Below are 23,283 nucleotides of genomic sequence, written 5' to 3'. Positions count from 1 at the left end.
AGAAATAATTATCATAACGAACTATGATATAATGATGATTAATTACAATAATGAAGATGATAATTAGTTATGCTAATATAATCATGATGAGGGTAACTAATATATCAAAGATTGTATACATGATCCTTACTATTGATTACAATGCTGAAAAGCATGAATCAAATATTGAACATCTACTAAGTTTTAAAATCCATTTCTCTGAAGTAACTTGATTGAAACCAACAATTAAAAGATAAATCTTAAAGTAATTCTGATTATTAAAACTATTGACATTCTCATTAAAAATAAAGTAAATTTTAGAAAGGAGAAGAAAAAAATTAAGATTCATTTTATTCAGCGTTTTAAAAAAATAAGTTTTATTGATTTTCAAAGGTTCACAAACATCGTATTTCATTCAGCGACTCGCTGAAGTATAGGTTTTCCCGTCCAATTTCGCAGTTAGTGCATGCAAAAGTAAAGATAGGTCATTCAATTTTGCACATAGTGCATGACAAAGTATAAATAGGTCATTCAATTTATTAGATAGGGCAGCCAAAATCACCAGTCGGCGTTCAAATTTGCTATAGTGCAACCAAAATGGCCATTTGGCATTCATGATTGCTTTAGAGAAACCAAATCCGCCACTCGACATACGAATTTGTACATAGTGCAACCAAGTTCGCCCGTGAAACCCCCATGAGCTCTGTTAGAGCATTCAATTTCGCCATTGTGCATCCAATAATACAATGTGTGCATGCAATTTAGCACACGTAATTTTTTCTATTTGTTTTATAACTTTTTCATGTTTATATTTTCTTCCATTTTATGGGCTTACTATGTCCATATTAAGTCACCGAAAAAATATAGATATCGGATGGCATATGAATTAACAAATGGAAAATTTCCTGACATTTCCCTGTGTTAATTCATATGTCTTTTTATCGTTGTAATTCTTTTGTTCTTAATGTATATTTTCTTGTCATTTGCACCCTCTCTTCGATATTGACTAGAGACATAATCATAGCATGTATACAATATCAAGATTTTCTTCTTTCATATTTACGTTTAATGTTCTTTTTATCTTGCATCTGTTTTCATATGACTTTAATCGTTTAAAACAATAATCTTTTCATCAAAACTTAAGACATTGACTACGGTGTTCTTCACTAATATAATTCCTTTTGAACCTTTTATCTTCTTAAAAAACATAATAACTAAATATATATACTTAATATGATATCGAAATTGAAGATGGTTATATTTTACAGATCTTTGGTATGAAATTTACATGTTACAGTTCAAAGCACAAAAATCGGTCTTGTTTCAGCCATTGATTCCTTTAGCATGTATACAATATCATGTTTTTCTTCTTTCATAACATACTATTTTTTATCTTGTATTTGTTTTCATATGCCTTTAATCATTTAAAACAATAATCTTTTCATCAAAACTTAAGACATTGACAACGGTTTTCTTCACTTATATAATTCTTTTTCTTTTTTTACCTTTTATATTCTTAAAAAAACATAATAACTAAATGCACATACTTAATATGATATCGTAATTGAAGATGGTTATATTTTACAGATCTTTGGTATGAAATTTACATGTTAAAGTTCAAAGCACAAAAATCGGTCATTTTTTCAGCCATTGATTACTTTAGCATGTATACAATATCATGACTTTCTTCTTTCGTAACATACTTTATTTTTTTTTATCTTGTATCTGTTTTCATATGCCTTTAATCATTTAAAACAATAATCTTTTCATCAAAACTTAAGACATAAATATCGGATGGCTAAAGGCATATGAATTAACAAAGGGAAAATTTCCTGACATTTCCCTGTGTTAATTCATATGTCTCTTTTATCTTTGTAATTTTTTTGTTCTTAATGTATATTTTCTTGTCATTTGCACCCTCTCTTCGATATATACATTGACTAGAGATATAATCATAGCATGTATACAATATCATGATTTTTTATTCTTTCATATTTACGTTTAATGTTCTTTTTATCTTCCATCTGTTTTCATATGACTTTAATCATTTAAAACTATAATCTTTTCATCAAAACTTAAGACATTGACTACATTTTTCTTTCCTTATATAATTCTTTTGAACCTTTTATATTGTTCAAGAAAAATAATAACCAAATGTATATACTTAATATGATATCGTAATTGCAGATGGTATATAACTTCCTAAATAAGCAGGCCACTGCTTTTATGTAATTTACATGATTTTTTACAAGCATCTGTAAAGAATAATGTAAATTGTCTAGTGCAGTTTTATGAATGGTCACTGGTGGCACACATACTGCAGGTTGGGAAAAACAAGCGAAGAATGTGTATTACAAGTCATGTGAATACAGTGCTAAATTGAATGCATTAGTTATGAACATGGATACCCAATAGCGAAATTGAACGCTCTGCATTCAGTCACGTGACCTCCGGTGTTAACTTGAATGCACTATGGCGAATCTGAATGATGTTTTTACACTTTTGATTGCTCTATAGCCAAACGATTTTGAATGACTGGTTTGAATTTTTGGTTGCTCTTTAGCGAAATTGAATGAACTATTTATACTCTTGCAAGCACTAAGTGCGAAGTTGACCGGGAAAATCTATATTACATTAAACCTCTTTCGATGCAAAAACTGAATAAATCACGTATCCTGGGGTCAAAGGTGAAACGCTACAAGGTAGGCCTATGTTTTCATAAAATGCTTACATTTTCTCCAATCACCACTGTTTCACCGTCCTGACATGAGCTGCTCTCATGCGTACACATGTTGTCATAAACACACCAGTCACATGGCCATGCACTCGAGACACAAGACGAACAACTGAAAGAGAAAACTCAATTATATTCCTTTTAATACTACAGTAAAATTGACATCTTTTTTCAAAAGGCATTTTATTATTTTATACCAGTCCAGATCCAGTGGAGGATCCAGCTTTCGCCCATGGCGGTGAGGGCAATTTTTCCCACCCATATTTCGTCGATAGGCCGCTCAAAGTTGATTTTTGTTTGTTTCTTTGAATGGGTAGTCCTAGCAGTTACTTCTTACCTGTATTCTTATAGAACAAAATGAATATGTGATCATCTCATTAGCCCCATTTAAAGAGCGAGAAATTTGTTTGGAAATTTCATTTTTTTTTGTCCTGAAAATTGAATATTCAGGGCAATGTTTGTAATCCTGATCAAGATGCGTATGTAAATAGATAATTACTGCGAGCGCAAAACGTGATTATAAATTCTTAATATACGTTCTGGCCTGATCGAAAAGGGACCTGCAAGCACTGTTTGCATTTGGCCACGAAAACGATATTTATATTTCAACAATTTAATAATGCGAGCACGACGCGCGAGCTGAAAATATTTGACATTCCGACCAAAAATATGGAAATTCTAAGCACTTTTTCAATCATGAAGGGGATGTAACTAATCGATGCGAGCAAGAAGTGCGAGGGGGGGGGGGGGAAATGAGATTTCAGACCCCAAAAAGAGAGACACTCTATTCATGTTTTGTAAATCATGAAAAGATGGTTATCTACCTTCATTAATAATGCGGACACGAAACCCTAGCAGAAATCTTTTGATATAAGAGCACCTTGAGCACCTAACAAGGTGGATATGTGCGCAATATAAATACCGTATATTATTATTATTTTATTTTGATCTAACAGTGGATCATTTAAGCACGTTTTAAAGAAAGTACGTATATTAATAAATACGCCTGAACATATTTAAGATTTAGAACTAGATTCTGAGTATTCTGAACAATTTTGTTTTATAATGAAAATTAAAAAATGCTAGCGCGAAGCGCGAGCTGAAGGAAAGTATTTGATAATCCGATCTGAAAAAAGGAGTTAATTTAAGCATTATTTCAAGCACTGTGTAGGGAATTCATGGAGTGGATGTTGATTGCACTTAATGAATTATGCGAGCGTGAAGCGCAGGCTGATTTTTTTAAATTATTATTTTGATCTAGAACCGGGACATGCAAAGGACATTTTGTCATCATATGGAAATGATGACCATCTTCCTATTCCTCTTCCTAGGCGTCAGATGAAACTTGTCGAAATTACATTCTGAAAAAGTTGACAATTTAGTTATTAGGAATTCATGAAAAACACAAGGGCACCAGGCCCCACCAGGATGTAGCTGGGAACTTCAGTGGTGGTAATTGATGATGGTACTTGTAGTGATTCAAGCTTTCTATTTATATCTAAGTAGCTGTTTGTAATGTACATGTATACAATTTTGCGAGCAGCGCCATGAGCGTCTCTGGACGGTGTGTGCGCGCTCAATAAGATATCACTATTATTAGTATTTATTAAAAAATAATGTTATTTATTAATTTAATAAACATAATGAGAGCGTGAAATTTGTTGCTATTTAGACCTGAAACTGGACATTTGAAGCATGTTTGTAATTATGAATAGGATGCATTGGTTAATGGTATTTTTAACAATTAATGGGAGCGCAAATCGCGAACCGAAATTTGGATAATTTTCATGAAAAGGGGATTTTAAGTAGTTTTGCTGTAAAATTAATATAAAGGGATACATTACTATCCTATCAAAATGCGAGCGCGCAGCGCTAGCTGATAGGCCTACGTTTTAAAAATCACACCTGAAAAGGGATCAGCCTATGCAGATCTAGAAAATTCCCAAATGTATACACATATTCAGAGATAAACCTTGGTTTGATATTATCATGATTATTGTACCTTAAACATACATGATAATACTACTGACTGCCCGATAAATTTTGGATAAGACAAGTTTTAGTCAAAAGTAATTATTACGTAATTAGGAGAGTCATTGTACTTGCAAAAATGAAATACCAATAGATAGGGTGTGGATCTGGGTGGATGTGGGTGAGGGTGATTGTGTGGTTGTTCCGACGTGTCTGTTTAGGCATTAGAATCATTATACTAAATATGATCAGGCCTTGATATAATAATATATATACGTTCAATAGTTAAGATATTCTTCGAAGCTTGGACTGGGAAGAGTGTCACAAAATTGTCAAAAAAAGTTGAGGGGCCTGATACCAATTTATAAGCTGAAACATTTACTCGTTCATTAATTGATGTTAAAGTCCGCACCGTGTTATATTTACTTTTTTCTTTGACTGTAAGGAGTTCTAAAACTCATTTCAGTTTATATTTAAAGTCAATAATAAAAACAAATTTGATCAGTAGACGTGTGTATAAGTATACTATTAACAGACTTGTCTCGAGATCAGTTGAGTCATAAGTCACGACTTAAACAGCTGAATATTCCTCCGAACATGCCGCAAAATACGTTATGGACCATGATTATATGTACCGTCAATGGTAAATGTGTCTTGCTTGACAACTTCCCCCGCACAACTTCTTTAAAGATTAATCGCGATTATATTTTCCTTTTGATAAATCAAACGTATTATGTAACATGTGGAATTTTTTAATTATTACGTATGAGTATAAACAAGAAATTAAAGCACATGGTCAGAGTTACACCTTTTTTTTACTGCAAATTAAGTGAAGTACTTGCAAGTTCTTATTCGTAACAAAGTGGCAGATTCTTTAAGGAAATACACAATAGATGTCAGAACTTATTCGTACATATATCCAATATGCTCCTTAAATTTCTCTAAGTAAATGGGACATGGCAAAATTTATCACATAGAGGGAAAACAGCATTCTACAGGAGGCGCAATAGCTCAGTCGGTAGAGAAGGGGAATCGTATTCCGGTGACCAGGGTTCGATTCCCACTTGGTGCGCTAGTGCCCTTTGGTAAGGCATTGATCCCCATTACCAGGTCCTTCGGAGAGGACCTATAGCCGTCGGTCCTCTGGTTGCTTGCTTAAAAGCATTTATGCTTTCTTAGCAACCAGGTAAAAAAATCCCTACCTTTCCAACAGGGGCGTAGACAACGGGGGGGGATGAGGGGGATGCATCCCCCCCACCTCACAAGGTGGGGGGGATGGCATGTACAATCATCCCCCCCAGGTTTTGGGGAATGATATTTGGTTACTTGATAAGTCATAATGATGATAATAATAGTAATAATAATAATGATAACAATTATAATATTAATAATAATAATAATTATGATGATGATAATAATAATCCTCATCATTATTGTAATTGTGTTTATTGTTATTAGCCGCATTCACACGGTGAAAGCCAATTCAGACGGTAAAAAAAAGAAAATCTTACAAGTATTTTGTGGTTATATCTTGTGGTTTGGAAACCACAAGATAACCACAAGATTAATCGCGCATATTTTGCTGTGCGCGCAATCTCGTGGTGTGGAAACCAAAAGATAACCACGAGTTTTGCGTGTTCAAATGGGGCAAACCACAAGATAACCACAAGATACCTCTAAGATTGCAAACCACAAGATAACCACAAGATAACCACAAGATTGGCTTTTAACGTGTGAAAATCAGAGATGCGGATTACGAGCGTACGCCGTGTTATGTGGAATTACGTGCGGGGAGAGAAGGGACGCGCTAAGGCAGTTAGCTAGAAAACAAAAACACGTGGTGAGTCCGCTCAGCAGGAGGCCTTTGTCTTCCTTAACTTTTTAATTATTTTTGTTTTATTTAAGATGCACTTTGTTTTGTATTCATTTAAAGTATGTTGATTGATGCATGAAGACATAAGTTTGAAATGTTTAAAGAAGTTTGTTGTTTATGTGTTCTATTCACAAATGGCCACAGAGGCTGTTTTCATTCATAACCACATACCCATATCAAGACAACAAAGACTATACCTGCGTGTACACAGTTGACATTGGTTTTTTTTCTGAAGAGGTGTAACAGCAAAATTCACAGAGATAAATAAATACGTAGTGTGGTTCAATATGCAATACTATGTGTCAGTTCATTCTGTATTCGTATGCCACGGTGTGTAGATCTTGTCGATGTATGTCTGTCCATTCAAGGCGTAGTATGTGTGTGGTGCGCGCACCCGTGTGTGCGTGCGTGTGTGTGTGTGTGTGTGTGAGTATATGTGTGTGTGCGTGCGCGCTTGTGTGTGTTATTTTACCTCATTAAGTATGCATCAGATTGCACGATTTCAAGTTCAAAATTGCAAAAGCTCCCTACCGTGGGAGGGGGGACACCCCCCTCCCACACCCTCCCCCCGCTCGGTCGCTTCTCTCCCTCGCTCGGGCGCTTCGCGCCCTCACTAGCGGTGGCAGCCCAGTCATCCCCCCCAGGTGTACGAACCTGTCTACGCCACTGCTTTCCAACCAACCATTATTACATATAAAAGGTGCAAAAAAGGCGCTGTGTTAAAATATCCAGTGAAGTTTGTTACATACGATTTATGATGGGTGCAGTCAAACAAGATAAAATTCGTGCTTATGAAGGAAACGTTGGTCTCCGTTGAGAAAATGGAAAGGGTCAAATTCTTATGGTCATCTGGAGGTGGAAACAAAATGAAAACAAACAAAAATAATCTACATTATATCCCTTACTTAAGATCGTTGTAATGAGAGTGTACACAAGGAGAAAGAGAATAGTTTTACTACGAAAAACGTTTGCCATGAAATAATTCATTTTCCTTGCTGACGTCACGCAAAGTCAATTTTTCCCTAGGGAAAAGTGAACTATACGGTTTTTTTACCCCCCCCCCCTACCTCGCGATTCGCGAGCTGTGCGGCGCGATGCGAGCAGAGCGCTGCTCAGCCAAACAGTACTCTCCACTGCATGCCACGGGAAACTTTGGGCGAGCTGCACTAACCAGGTGCGCTCCCTGAACAGACGATCCATACGGCAAGACTTATTATTTTCTCAACTTCTCAACGATCCTTCTATATCGACTTATTAAAAATCGTTTCCCTGTAAAATGGTATGAGTGGAAGAGATATAAAACAAATATACAATGACCCATTCTCGGAACAGGCTAAAACTATTCGCACTCAGGAACATCACATAGTACTATTCTCCCTCGGGCCGATGGCCCTCGGGAGAATAGTACTATGTGATGTTCCTTCGATGCGAATAGTTTTAGCTAGATGGCTAGATCCTCGAGTGTCATTGTATATTTGTATAATTTTCTTTCAAGGGACGTCAACGACATGGTTAGTGAAAAAATCTCTTCCAGTATATAGCCAATGGATCCCCATTCGTAAGTTGCAAAAAATTGTAATTTTCAAATGCTTAAACTACGTATGTTTAATGAAAGTTCAAGTCATTAATCTGGGGAAAAAGACTGAGGTTTTCAAGTTCTTAAAGATATAGAAAATAACGTTACATGTAATAATGGTAAAGCCATAAGAGCCACGATAAGACTAAAAGTTTTCGCCTCACCTTCTTCAGGGATTGTGGGCAATTCGTCCACAGGAGGAGTTGTACATATTACTGTATCAGACGTTGTAACAGCATTGACCTCGTAAGAGTCGAAGGCACACCGGTATTGGTGGTTGTCTTTCCGAGTTGGAAGCTGCTGTACAGTAATTGTGATCTATAAAGAGTCGGTAAGAGTAAAATGAAGGTAAAATTGTTTTAAATAACTGAATTGCCTCTTGTTACATATTTAACGATCTAAAATATGTTTCGATTTTGTTGTAAGAGCGGACTTATATGTTCCATGATTAAACCTAGACATGCAAGATGACTATAGAATGCACTTATAATGAAAACAATATTCTTTCATATTTATTGAAAACAATGATATTATTCATTATTATGTTGTTTTATTAAACACATTTATGAGGCCAATAATCAGTAGGCCCAGACGTTAGTCACTTGTTTTACATGTTGAACAAGGTGTATTTAGTGCACTGAGTTCATTCCCAATGGAAAGCTTAGTACAGCTTACGTTTCTATTGCGGATTGTAAACAAGTTTCCAAGATTTCTGGTAACATGCCGTGTGTCTTTCCACCTTAACGTTTATGTTTTATTTTAGTATTTTAATGATTCAACAGTATTTTCACGGTTAAATATGGCCTTTCGTTTTACGTTATTTTCGATGTAAAATTTGGCTGGATTTTTTTTTACTGTAAATTTCTTTTTAAAGGGGAATCCAGCCTTGGCCATAAAATGTTGCGTTGGGAAGGAGAAAAATAAATCAAACAAAATGGTGAAAGTTTGAAAGAAATCGGACAATAAGAAAGTTATAGCTGCTTTAAAATTGAGATCACTAAAACTATGTAGATTTCAAATTGGCAACTGGGTAAGTAAATTATGACAAGGGGCAAGGACAACTTTCCCATAGGCCATGTACTTTATTATCAGGGATTTGTGGTTTTCTTCTAATTACCCATTCCCCTGGGGCAGTGATCTAAATATAACCCAGGTAGTATATTGTTTTATGTCCTCATGAAAGAAAAATATAATTTGAAATAAAACTTTTGGGAAAAATGACATTTTAGCCATAATATGTATTGGAGTACATGGAAGAGTAGTCCTTGCCTTACATCACTATGACATCACATATGCGGCCAATTTGAAGTCTCCATGGGTGTAGTGATTACCAATATTTACAACATTCAAAAATTCATAACTTTCTTGTTGTTTGTCCAATATAGTTCAAACTTTCACCTATCAACTTGTCTGAATTTTCTTTTCCTTATAAAACAAGTTTTTATTTGGGTTGGATTCCCCTTTAAGTATACAAAAACTTTTTGTTAAAAAAGTGCCATAGCCATCACTAGGAAACTTTAAGGCCATGGCCGAACTTGAAATCACCCAAAAGAATTCTACTCCAAAAACGTCTTGTCTGAGAACACCACATACCTCTCGTTCTGTAATTTGATATGGTAGTCTATTATCAGGCTGGACATCTGAGATGGATACACATTGGATGGCATTGTAAGACAGCCACCGAGTAGATTCATCAGTGGAAGAACATTCGTTGTATCGGGTACACCTTGTGGTGAAAATGATATACGTGAAAGTGGATTAGGAAGCATATCAATTATTTGAAAAACATAAACGGGGAATATCTTATTTTGGACCTAAAAAGGCCTTTGATAAAGTTCACAGAAATTGTCTTTATAGAGCCCTTGCAAATTTGAAGTTTGGTAAAAAAAAATAATTAATTATATTGAAGCTTGATATGCTGAGGCAGAGAGGTGTAAAATGAATTTAAATTGGCAGTAAGTTTATTTCCCTCTAGACGAGACGAGTGAGACAAGGTTGTCCAGTGTCTGCCCTGTTATTCTTAGTAGTTTTAGATTTTTTGCAACAATTGATTTGAATAAAAATGATAACATTTAAGGTATTACTTCGACGGATAACGTAAAGTTGAGGGCAAGCTTAGTAAATTCGCTAATGACACACAAGTATTTGTAGCAGATGAACTGTCCTTTAAAAATTTAATCGAAAGAGTCTAAATGTTATGTAAAGTTGCTCGACCATCGCTAAATATTTCAACATGGTTTTAGTTTTGGAAATTTATTAATCTTTTAAAAACATTGATTGAAAAAGTTTTTTAATAAAGACGCTAGGGGTGTATTTTAGTAAGAACATATATTTGATTGGAATGAAGAAGTAAGAAATGAAAAATGAAAGCCAACTATTATTGCCGAAATTCCGATATTTAACCTTTTTTTCGGAAAAAGTTACTGTATTAAAATCTTTAATCTATTAAATCAAAATATAACCTATTTAAATACTGTATTTCCCATGATACTATATCAAAAATAAAAATATGATTGGTAAAACTAAACAAGTGGAATGCCTCTGGCCGTCTCACCTGCATCACGCAATTCAATATAGCAGCAGTGCTGATTTTGAAAACTACACTGTACTATAACTCGCACAAGATGTTCAGTGATACTTGGTTACTCTTATTTCTACGTTTTATGAACTAGACCCATACACTTATAGAGATATGATGGTAATTCAACAAATACCCCCAACGTGGCCAAAGTTCATTGACCTTACATGACCTTTGACCTTGATCATGTGACCTGAAACTCGCACAGGATGTTCAGTGATACTTGATTACTCTTATGTCCAAGTTTCAAGAGAAAGATCCATCAACTTTCCAAGTTATGATGGTAATTCAACAGATACCCCCATTATGGCCAAAGTTCATTGACCTTTGACCTTGGTCATGTGACCTAAAATGCGCAAAGGATGTTCAGTGATACTTGATTACTCTTATGTCCAAGTTTTATGAACTAGACCAACACACTTTCAAAGTTATGGCGGTAATTCAACAAATACCCCAATTTGACCAAAGTTCATTGACCCTAAATGACCTTTGACCTTGATCATGTGACCTGAAACTTGCACAGGATGTTCAGTAATACTTGATTACTATTATGTCCAAGTTTCATGAATCAGATCCATAAACTTTTAAGTTATGATGGTAAATCTACAGATACCCCCAATTCGGCCAAAGTTCATTGACCCTAAATGACCATTGACCTTGGTCATGTGACGTGAAACTCATGCAGGATGTTCAGTGATACTTGATCAACCTTATGTATAAGTTTCATGAACTAGGTCCATATATTTTCTAAGTTATGATGACATTTCAAAAACTTAACCTTAGGTTAAGATTTTGATGTTGATTCCCCCAACATGGTCTAAGTTCATTGACCCTAAATGACCATTGACCTTGGTCATGTGACGTGAAACTCATGCAGGATGTTCAGTAATACTTGATTAACCTTATGGCCAAGTTTCATGAACTAGGTCCATATACATATTAAGGTATGCTGTCATTTCAAAAACTTAACCTCAGGTTAAGATTTGGTGTTGACGCCGCCGCCGCCGCCGTCGGAAAAGCGGCGCCTAGTCTCACTCTGCTATGCAGGTGAGACAAAAAGGAGGAATAAATATGCCTGATTTGTCTTTCAATGCAACGCCCTAAAACTTTTTGGCAAAAAGATCTATTAAAAAACAAGGATCATAATTTTCGATGGAAATTTCTCCTAACATACACCTCAATTACTTTGAAACGAATCCACTTGTTCTTGAATTGTCTTTTGAAAATTGAATGTCGAATTCCTGAGATTGGAAAACTTACAATATTTCACCGTCAGTGTATAACAGCTAGGAAATTGTGAAATAACAAATCATCTTTTGATAATACAGGTAAACATATTAGGCAGCAGTTGTCATGTGGTAATAAAAACATTCTCTATATGAATAAGTGTTTGTTTTGGAAGCTTTGGGTGTGCTGAGACATTCATTGGTTATACTGTGTATTCATGCTAATCTAAAGAGAAATATATATATACATGTATTTATGTGATTTGATACTAATTTAGAGTTGTATGCCTGAAAATAAAACATATAGGTTAAAAGTGAACATTGCTCAAATTATTCAACCGTTGGCTACTTTCAATTCAAGGACCACGAGCCTGTTTTATATACTACAAAGTAAACATTCATCTGTTAAACGTTCTAAAACGTTAACCAATTATTTATTAGAGAAAGAGTTTATATCCCTAAATGTTGAACAATAATGGTCAAAATTTTTACCGTTACAATATCTGGAAATAAAAAGTTACTTTCATTGAAGAATTTCTTTCAGCTCAATTCAACTTAAAATTTTGTATAAGCTTTTGATGTCAAATGGATATCTGTTTATATTTATTAGCAAAATCTCAACGTAGTTTTACGTGTAAATCTGTTGGTAATTGCTATCACTTATTTTAAGGTTGTCATCATTCTAGACTCTTTTTGGTAATTTCTTTGATTTTTTGTTAACATTAATCTGAATATTAAAAAATTTGATACACGAATATAAAGCCATTATTATTGGTAGAAACAATGGTAATGGACACAATATCATACCCTTTTTAATGCATTGCTTAATTTAGCTTCTCATTAAGCAATTTTTCTAAAAAAAACGAAAATCAAATTTAAAGAAATACTTGAAACATTCTTAAAATAAAAAAAATGAAGAGCAAAGAGTGTGTTTTGGAAAAATGGAAAAAAAAGATTGAAATGATGAATTATGCATCATGTTTGCTTACTATTCAATAAGTATATAATATTTTATCTCCTTATATGCCTATAAAATGTTGTCGATATATGTTAGATTTTATTGTATATCAGCAGTGCTTTTGGTTCATTGCACAGTGACGATGTAAATAAGAACATTCAAAAAGAGAGAGATACTGAAAAAGTATAACCAAATAATAATCGGAAAAGGTGATATGGAATTTGATTAAGTTCAATAATTATCATGTGGGCCTATATCAATTATGGGGAGGGGAGAAAGTAAATATACTACAAACTTACCTTGCCTCTAGAGTACACCATCCACAGTAAGGATCTCCATCATTTCCACCATCCTCACCAATGCACTCCTCGCAGGTCTTGTACTGTCCACAGTTGACTAAACCGATTGTAACAACCCGATTCTTTACATTATTGTAAAAGAGGGAAACAGATATTGTACCGGTTTTTTTTAATGAATTACAATAAGGACTTATTTCAGAACTCATATTGGGAAACAAAAGTCTGTTTCATGTTAATAACACGTGGTATCCGTCTCCAAATCACAACAAAAAATCTTCTCAAAGCTTTAAGAAACAAAGATTAGCACTTTCGTGTGATGCCAAAGCTAAAATTTACCTCATTATTCGCTTTTCCACATTTTTTAAAGTAAATTTTACCAAGTGCACTACAATGCTGGATTTAACTTCTTTCACACGTGTACAATTTGGTTATTAAATTCTTATTTCCATTAATTTCCAATAACTTCCATCAATTTCAAATAAAACTTGTATAAGAAAATTATCACCTGACTCGAGTTTCGGTCTGAACTTGTAGCAAGTGTAAGTTGCTCTTTTGATTCATCAAGGAACATTTCTTGTAAGACAGATCCACCGCCAAGAGATACATCTTCATAAACGTACCCAAAAGAACTGTTCACTATGTTAATCTATTTTGACAAACACAACAAGTGATAATCAGCCTTTTAACATATCGAATATAATAGGCCTACGTTGAAATACATGTATCCAACAAATTATAAGTTTATAGAAGACATTACGAAGACAAAAGACGACCACGTAACCGAGATGTGTCGATGGCTCTCGTCTATTCATGGATAAGAGGCTTTACATCTACTTCCAAGTGATATTTTGAAACCGTTTTTAACCCATTATCTGTCTATCTTGTTGTTGTAATATATATTATTAACACGAGAAGCTGAACGAATTTGTTCTTAAAACGTTTGATGAAACGTTAAGATAATTTATTTCAGAGAATTATTTTGTTTGAGAAAATTAGAGATGACACGGTCCTGGTAGATTTGCGATAAAACAAACACGATTTCAATTAAACAGTCTTCATTTTTTAAAATTCAATTTTCAAGCCAATTCAAATGCAAGGGATAAGGAGAAAATGGCGAACTTTTTAAAAATATTATGGAGCATTCATATAAGATTAATCATCTTTGCTCATTCCTCAAGAAATATTTTCATCAATATTGGCGACACTAATCAGATTAAAGAACTAAAATCAAATATTGTACAACTATTCTATTTGTGAAATTAATGTTGCGGTTACTTCATTTCTGTAAAAAAAAAAAGAATATAATCCCTAACGAAAACAAATATTCAGCGCATATCAAAAAAAGTTTACACTTAGAAAAAATCTAAAAAAAAGTTTACACTTAGAAATAAATCTTAAAAAAATTATATATTTGTAATATCCTAAAGATTTTTCCACATTTTAACATTAGTACAGATCCATTTAAGCAAATGACGATATAACTGTCAAAAAATATTTCCGCTTGAGTGAGCACCACTTAGCTTTGAAAAGTTAGTGAAAAAATGATTTGCGCAGAACTTTGAAAAAGTTATGCGAATAAAAATAGATCTTTATCATGAAGAACACGCAGAATTTAGCTAGTAAATCGATTTGAAGATATCACCCACATGTTTTTTTTTCCCCCAATGCCTTGTCAAAGTGTAACCCTTTTTTTGATACCCACTGTATATTTACCAAAAAAAGGAGTGCCTATTAGCCCACAGAAATTGCAACATAAGATAATTAGGTGATCGCCCTGCTCAGCTGACCCATGGCAACAAGAGTGTTCTGCGCAGGGTCTTCAAGTAGTTTACACATTAAACAAACGAAACGAAACTCCGCTACCAAATAATTTGTCAATACTAAGGAATAACCAATTTGAATATACACGCATATTCATCATTGTATATGAACTTGATGATATTTTTCAAACAAAACCTTTCTGTAGTTTTCTTCTGTTAAAAATTCGCAATAGGGAATATGATCGTTTGCATATACAATATTTCATTTCCTACAATACAGACTTTTCCTAAAAAAGGGGGCTTAATGGGTGTGCAAGTTGGCGTGTGTGTAAAATGTTTGGATGTGTGTGGAAGGGGGCGGGGAGGTAGTCCTGGGCCCCGTCTTACAAAGAGTTATGATTGATGCGATCAATCGTAACTATGGAAAGCCAGCAATGTAAACATCTAAAATGCATGTTTGTTCAAAATATTTTTAGAAGTGATGCATATTTATACATTCACTGTTTTCTTGACAATTCAGTATGCTTCTTTTTTGTTTTCAAAGGACATTGAGAAAATTTCCTAAAGAAAAAAAATTGACATTGATGGATTTCCATATACCTGATTGGATTAATCATATCTCATTGTAAGACGGGACCCTGGTGCACGTACCTTATGTAAGCTTCCTACTGTATCTCCTATGAATGCCATAGTGTGATGTCTTTCTATGGTGGTCACAATCGAGGTTGAAGTCACATAAGGGATAGTAGTGGTGGGTGAGGCAGAAAGGGGATTCGTTGCACTGACATACTTGTACAGTACATACCCGTCTTCAAATATACCTCTACATGGGTACCATTCCGGTGGTGTGTAATTCGTAGCGGGATACTGTCAGGTGAAAGCAGAAAGCATGTAATGCATTTGGTTGGCAGGAATACATGACTTAGAGTGAAGTGAATATATTCAGCATAATCGATTTATGTAGTGTTGACGTGTAGGTATAAAACAAAGATTAATCTATTGTCAGGATCAAGTGAGTAGGAATGCATAACTACTATGTTCTTATGGGTTTTTTGAAATACACCTTTTTTAAATTTTACTATATTTTTGCATTGCATTGCTTTATCATTGAGTTGTATATTTTAAATATGGATCTTAGTGCGGAGGACCCATTTTGCATGGGGGGGGGGGCTTATATTGTTGCGCCCCCCTCCCCCGCCAACAATTTGTGTGTGTATTTGAGTTTTTGTCAGACGTGTATCAATCAGATATGATTATTTACGTCTGGGACCGACCTTTAACGTCACAATCCAAAAGACGTGACCAGGATTCGAACCTCGAACCTCTGCATCAATCTGTAACTTCCCCACATAGCTTGGATTACAGGCGCACGCCACAACGCCCAACAATTCTCTGCGATGACGTACCTTTATACCTCACATAGTAATGTAAAAAAAACCACACATATCTATGATTGGTCAAACTTTATTCTTTGCCGAGACAGAGCTGTGGATCGAATTGCGAAAGCTATTGCAATCATTTTGCAGGCACTCTTCTACCTGGTTCTAAATATTATCTTGACTTAAGGCCCCGGCTAATCTGAATAAAGACCAACGTGAAATTTAGTTTGAAAAAAATAAAAAAATAATCTTTCCTTCATGCTTTCTGTCTGTATTTATTTCTCGAGGGGGGTGGTGAACATGATGGATCCTACATGGACATGATCATGATGATGGAGCGGGGCAAAAACTGTGGAGAGTTGCTGTTTACTGTCAGGGCGTTTTTTTCACACTTTCTCTCACTTTTGGCGCGTGTATGTGTGAATGTGGGAGGCGGGGATGTATGATAATTCGTCACGACCCCTCCTTTGCACTATATTTATATCTCATATCCAACATCTCAAATTTTGATACCTCAGGTCTCGTAGGAATTACGCTACCTTCATCTTTAATTGAAGGATTAATCTTTGAAATGGGATTTTATGCATGTTCTCCTTCTTTGATTTCATATTTCACAAGTTACAGAATCTCGTCAGATTTGAATGTTGCAATGATTTTTTAAAGATAACGTCTGTAGGATTTTTGATTTGAATTAATCATTTTTGTTCAGGGTAGAGTGCAAAGAAACTGAGGGCACGAATGCTTGGTTCTGGTTCTTTTCATTAACAAATCATTGCAGGGATGCATGTGGGGGCAAAGCAAACCTACCAGTCTGGTATAATCGCGAGAAGGAAAACCTTGACAAACCCGAACTAATTTAATTACGATTTTGATTTGACTATCTAAATAGATAAATTTACCCCACCCCCCCAAAAAAAAAAAAAAAAAAAAAAAAAATTATTCATGGTCATCAAATTAAAACAACTAACCTTTTCACATTTACTTTCAGATATGAAGCTATTCTCAGTGCCAGTGCCCCTTTCTAAAATGCAACCCAAGATAGCTTCATCGAAGTTCTGCTGGACATCGATCATCTTATACACACAGAGAGAAGACGAAGTAGATGAGAATACTGCGAACAGTAAGTCATCCGTGGTGTTGATATTCATCGATTCAGCTAATAACTGGGGTCCTGCTGGTCCAATGTAAGCAGACTGGAAAGTATTATGAGATTCAGCATGTGTACATTGCAGCTCTATCTCCGTGTACGATTCGAAGTCTTCGTCGGGTGAATCACGACAAATACGTCCAAGATAAGTTTTCTCGCCTCTTGATATGAAGTAGTACAGATAATCCTTGTAAGAAATAATATGTTTGAATACACTGTATTGGACTCTATCGCCTGGTATTTGTTGATGTGGATTAAGGTCATTAAGGTCCAGCTTTGAAATGAAAACGTGTGAGGAGTGACCTTGACGACTAATCCCATTAAATAAGTAAAATGATCCATCAGGTTTACCCATTCCTGTATTGTCATAGTCTGCACCGAGAGCAACTACTCCAACAGTTAGTAGGTCTCCGTTTGCCACAACCTCATCAGTATTGGATAAATCTCCCAGACCAATGGATATATTAGCCAAATCTTTTTGCTGGCAATTATCACTACAACCACCGCATGCAATTAGCTTATAAGGCTGATGTGTTATCACCACCACTAAGAGTTTGTTATAATTGATATTGTCTTCATTGTTATCAGAACACTTTCCAGTATCCACGGTCTGTTGAAGGTTCAGGTCGGAGTCGAGTTGGTAAAGCCTCTCTCGTGCCCCTATATAGATATCTCCTGTGATGTTGTTGATGGCGATGTGGTTGAATGGTAGTTTGGAGTCAGAATCAGGAGCTGTAAATGAAGATACCAAGTAGGAGGAGAGAGGAGCTGATTGGATTGATCCGATCTGACATGATATCAGAATCTGGATTAGAATTACTCCCACTACACTGTGAGTCATGGTCTTGGATGCTTCCTACGAAGTAGGCTTGTGTTTGATTTGCAGATCAAAGCTGTAAAAATAAAGATATTAGAATACGACATTTCAGACGGCTCTTTTGATAAAATCACAAAACACGGACAAGATTAGTCTTATAACAAATTTGTTTGTTAAACATGTCTGCATGGAATCAACTCAAAGACAGGTTACTTTTTATGTTGACCCATGACTAAATAAATGGTGAGTGATAGCTGTTAGGTCTGCCTTTTATCCTGAAATATTTTATTCGATATCTTTCCAGCGAGCTACTTTCATTATAATAATTCCAACTCAACATTATTACCATTCTCGCTCTTTTTGCATTTACACCACTGTTAACAAGTCAATTTATTTTCCTAATTTATATTTCCCAATTTATGCATTAATTACTGTTTAATTCCCTTTAATTTTTTTGAGAAAGTTTCCCTACATATTGCGTAATCTCACATTATACCATGCAAAATTACAGGGAATTGGTATTTGGTGTATGGAACCTTGCAAATTTCATTAAATAAAACACCCTTTTCCACTTTTTAAACAGACCTGTTCTGTTAAATTGCAGAAAATTCCTGTTATATGAATTTACAGAATTATTGTGTTGCTTTCTGCAAAATCTTCTACTTTTTTTCTGTAAAATCAGGGTTTTCTAACAGTGTATGATGGTTAATAGGTCTTTGTGTGTCTTGCGTTTTTCTTGAAATGTTTGAATCAAGTTCCTCTGCAGTGAACACTTCCTATTGACTGAACAAACTGTTGCGGCATTCCTTGAACATGTTCAAATGGAACTTTCTGGTTGGATGATTGGCAAATAGGTCGTAGGGGGCAGTGTGAACATCTGATAGTCTCATACGCTTATGATTTGTATTTATTCTTATTTTATAGTTTTTTTTAGAATGAAGTAACAATATGTATGAGAATCCTTCTGCTAATTTCGTTTTCCAACGTCACCGATATATTGTAAGTATGCATTTTCTAAAATAGGCTCGATTTTCTAATATATCATCATGATAATTGTACATAAAGTATAATGATGTGTTCATTAAAGGTGGAAACGTGTGATCTTTCCCACGGTTTGTATACATAAGTTCCACCCATTGGTTTCTGTGTAAGTAGTACAACTCAATTGTCATACGAAAATCATTGCAAAGATAACGTATCAAATAGTATCATTCACCAGTTTAAGACCAAAATACAAATAAGGTATACCACAGTGTAAAGCAAGTATGCGAATAAGAGAAAGTTTCATTTAGGGATATAGTCCGAATTTATAACAACGGTCAGCCTAGAAGAAAGATTCTTCGACCATTTGAGGTCAATATTGTATAATGAAAATGAAATGATATGTGTGAATATGTTAAAGAAACCATGTGCTATTTTTTTTCTTATTAACAAAAAGCAAAACTTATGTTCAACCATTAATCAAGTCCCTATTATAAACTATGGAGAAAAGGAAAAGTTCAAAATGTAATAACACTTTTTTTCATGCATCTATATGCACGCTCAAAGATGTATGCAAGTCATTTATTTAGAAACATAAACTTTGACACATCAACAAATAGACACTTACTGAAATACCTCATAAATCTATCGTCCAAGCTATTCATTTCTTTAATATTCAATTATCCTTTTGTACATAAGGTTGAATTGTACATTTGTACATGAGGTCCCACGATAATACATTGATATTTTATGTAGTCATAAGTCATTTGTCAGCAACTACGCTTTGAGTTCATAGTCACAGGATAACGTCAGCTTAACTTGACACTTAAATTAATTGCCTGATTTTCTCCTTAAAAAATGAAATAAACTAGAATGATTTATCAGAATATATTCTATACTTACTTTTCAAGGAAAATTAAGCAGGAGAAAACATTACGCTGACTTTGTAGACACTCATCAGTCGGAAGGCGATGCTGTATAAAATGTCTGGTGAGAAATGGAACTTCGATTGGTTTTTTACACTTCTTCCGCTTTTAGAATGTACCATATCTTAAAAAGGGATATTGTCAAATATTCAAATGGTAATTTGAAGACTTCTAAAAGTACCTTTGGCGAACTATGAGCTATCTTTATCAAAATCTTTGATTTGTTTTTAAGAAGTACACATAAAAGACCACCATCGGTGCATGTTTGGCACATGAATTATCCACATTTCACGTTAACGAACTAAGATATCCCCCAGGATAATGGAATGAACCATTGTTCAAGGAACACAAAATAAGCAATCTTAACAATAAAGTGCAACGCCTTTTATTGACATGCATATGGTATTTAAATATGATATTTCTTGTCCTCACTGAGCATGCTGAGGGCGCTCAAAAGTGTCACGAGGCTTAATGCAACAGGAAGGCAAAAGATGTTCTTTCCATCCAACCCATTCCCATTTTTGGGAGGTTAAAATGATATAGCTGATTGACAAAATTGTAGGATTACGATTAGCCATCTAATACTGATCATAAGAAGGTCAACTATTAAACGTCCTTGGCCCAAATTTGGAACTTTTGGAACTATTTGACTGGAAATATATCATATTGTTTCAGGGAATGAATAAGATCCCATCAGGAGATCCCGCAGGAGATTTTGACGTCATAAATGCCTATTCATTTTAAAATGAGTTGGTGCAGGTACCGTTTCTGGTCAGAATTGAAATGCCAGATATAAATCATATCCTCCCCACTGGTAGTTAACAATTCAACCCTCTAATTTAATTCCCAATTTTTAATGATTTGTTTTTTAAGTGTTATTTTAACACACCAGTCTATGGAAAATGTTTCACGCTCGTGAAACCTTAAAACAGTCACACTTGTCAACATTATACGTATGCCAACTTTTCGTAGACATCGCTACAAACAAAAAAGGTAAAGGAATATATAGATGAATTGTATAAATTGAAATTGGGTTTTGACTTTCGGAGAAAAGATTATTTACACTGGCAAAGAAAGTGTTGTGAAAGCTTGTTATGTACATTCCTGTTCATTGCATTACTCATACATGTAGTAATTCACAAATTAAAACGCCTACTAGTTTGTAAATTAGCCAACAGTCGCCATTTTTTCTCAGTCATCAATCCATTTAGTGTAGGCATTTCCGTGATTTAGGCGAGCAAATGTTAGTACATCAACTCTGAAAGTACTTTGCGCACTATTTCCACCGACTAAATGCACCATCTAGTGCTGTTTATGCTCGCTCGCAATCTGAATGCATTTACCCTCATATATATATAAATACACACATATAGACCTTGTAACACTTCAAAGTCATCTTTCGTCTCCATTCAGTATTCCAACCTCGTTCGCTCGCACATTTATATGCATGTCATCAAATTTCTGGCAAATTTTGGGTAAAAATACGAATTTAGTGGTCAGCATTTAGTGTCATATCCAAAGTCTAATTTGCAGTTTTTGGTTACCTTTCTTATATATCTTTGATTGCTTTTAATTTGATTTTCATAATATTTTTTTATTTTTACTTTAAGGAATCAGGATGTGTACCGCATCTTACTTTTTGCTAAACTTTTCATTTTCCCATCATTGTTTATGATAAAAACCCGCTTTCTGATTCCATCAATAATCATGGTAATGAGCATTCTATATGTACAACAAAATTTAGTGGGTTTTTTGGTCTCACCTGCACATCAGAGCAAGACTGTCGGCACCCATTCCGACGGTAGCAGCACCATCAACATGGATGTTATGAAAGGTCATTATAACTTTTAAAGTATACAGATCTAGTTATTCTAACTTGGACATAAGGGTAATCAAGTATGACTGAATATCCGGCCTGAGTTTCAATGAACTTAGACCATGTTTGGTAAATAAACATCGAAATCTTAACCAATGTTAAGTTTTCTGAAATGTCGTCATAAATTTTAAAGTATAAGGATCTATAGTTCATGAAACTTGGGCATAACCCAGGTAGCAAAACAACTGGGCCCCATATACGTTTTATCTGGGCTGACTGGGGCACATATGCCCTACATGAATACCATATTGGACCCATATGGTCGATTCAAACAGATATCATCCCAGACCCCAGCCATATGGGTCCCTTATTCAGGCAATTTTGAACAGAAAACATCCTCTGGGCTGCACATGGGCCCCATATGTGCTATTCTAGGCAAACTCTAGATGGAAATCCTCGAAAAATAACACATGCGGGGCCAACATAGTTCCAATATGTGTTTTTCTGGGCAATCTGAATATAAATCATTCCAGAAAAACACATGTGGCCCCATTTGGGCCCTATAATAATTGTTGTTTTGGGCAATCTGAATGGAAATCATCCCATCAAAACACATGTGGCCCCATTTGGGCCATATAATATGTGTTGTTCTGGGAAATCTGAAAATAAATCATCCCAGAAAAACACACATAGGCCCTAAATAGGACTAATATAGGTGGTTCTGGGCAATATCCAGGTGAAAGTCATCACAGAACAACACACGTGGGCACCCATATGCTTTGTTCTGGGCAATATGAATAAAGAATATCCCAGAACAACATATGTTTCTGTTTCTGTTTGTGGTAACTCCCGTAGGAACTCGGCAGGACAGCATTTTGCTGGTAAACGCCAAGCTGGTATATAACCAATTACCTATGAAAGGTTTTACGTCTAGATTCATCAGTCATAGTGGCTGACGTTATAGACGACAGATATCACTCTCGGGCCTTTTTATCAAAGTGGAGACAATGGCAGAGTTGGGATTCGAACTCACAACCTTGCGATTATGAGTCCAATGCTCTAACCACTGAACCACACGACACGTGTGAACCCCACATGGGGCCAGGGTGTTGTTCGGGGAAAAATCCATATTGAAATCGTCTCAAAACAACAAATATGGCCCCCATTGTTTTGTTCAGGGCAATCTGAAAAGAAATCATCCCAGAACAACACACGTGGGTCCCCATATGTGTTGTTCTGGGCAATTAGGATAAAGATTATCCC

General features: G+C 35.1%; 1 protein-coding gene across 1 annotated transcript in view; it reads right to left on the bottom strand.

Moving 5' to 3' along the window:
* LOC129280177 (plexin-B-like) overlaps nucleotides 1–20,263 on the bottom strand; it is a 48,276-nt gene extending 28,013 nt beyond the window's left edge. Inside the window, exons 1-9 of the mRNA XM_064112092.1 lie at nucleotides 20,182–20,263; nucleotides 17,302–18,373; nucleotides 15,606–15,821; nucleotides 13,700–13,840; nucleotides 13,195–13,316; nucleotides 9,727–9,859; nucleotides 8,298–8,451; nucleotides 7,307–7,406; nucleotides 2,711–2,825 (exon numbers count right to left, since the gene is read on the bottom strand). Of these exons, the coding sequence (XP_063968162.1) occupies nucleotides 2,711–2,825; nucleotides 7,307–7,406; nucleotides 8,298–8,451; nucleotides 9,727–9,859; nucleotides 13,195–13,316; nucleotides 13,700–13,840; nucleotides 15,606–15,821; nucleotides 17,302–18,321 (2,001 nt within the window). The 5' untranslated portion in view covers nucleotides 18,322–18,373; nucleotides 20,182–20,263. The remainder of the gene's footprint in view (nucleotides 1–2,710; nucleotides 2,826–7,306; nucleotides 7,407–8,297; nucleotides 8,452–9,726; nucleotides 9,860–13,194; nucleotides 13,317–13,699; nucleotides 13,841–15,605; nucleotides 15,822–17,301; nucleotides 18,374–20,181) is intronic.
* Nucleotides 20,264–23,283: the final 3,020 nt, after the last annotated feature.

The sequence above is a fragment of the Lytechinus pictus genome, chromosome 17, assembly GCF_037042905.1.
Source record: "Lytechinus pictus isolate F3 Inbred chromosome 17, Lp3.0, whole genome shotgun sequence".
Lineage (NCBI taxonomy): Eukaryota > Metazoa > Echinodermata > Echinoidea > Temnopleuroida > Toxopneustidae > Lytechinus > Lytechinus pictus.
The sequence above is the reverse complement of the archived record's forward strand: the minus strand, read 5'-3'. Positions and strand labels throughout refer to the sequence as shown.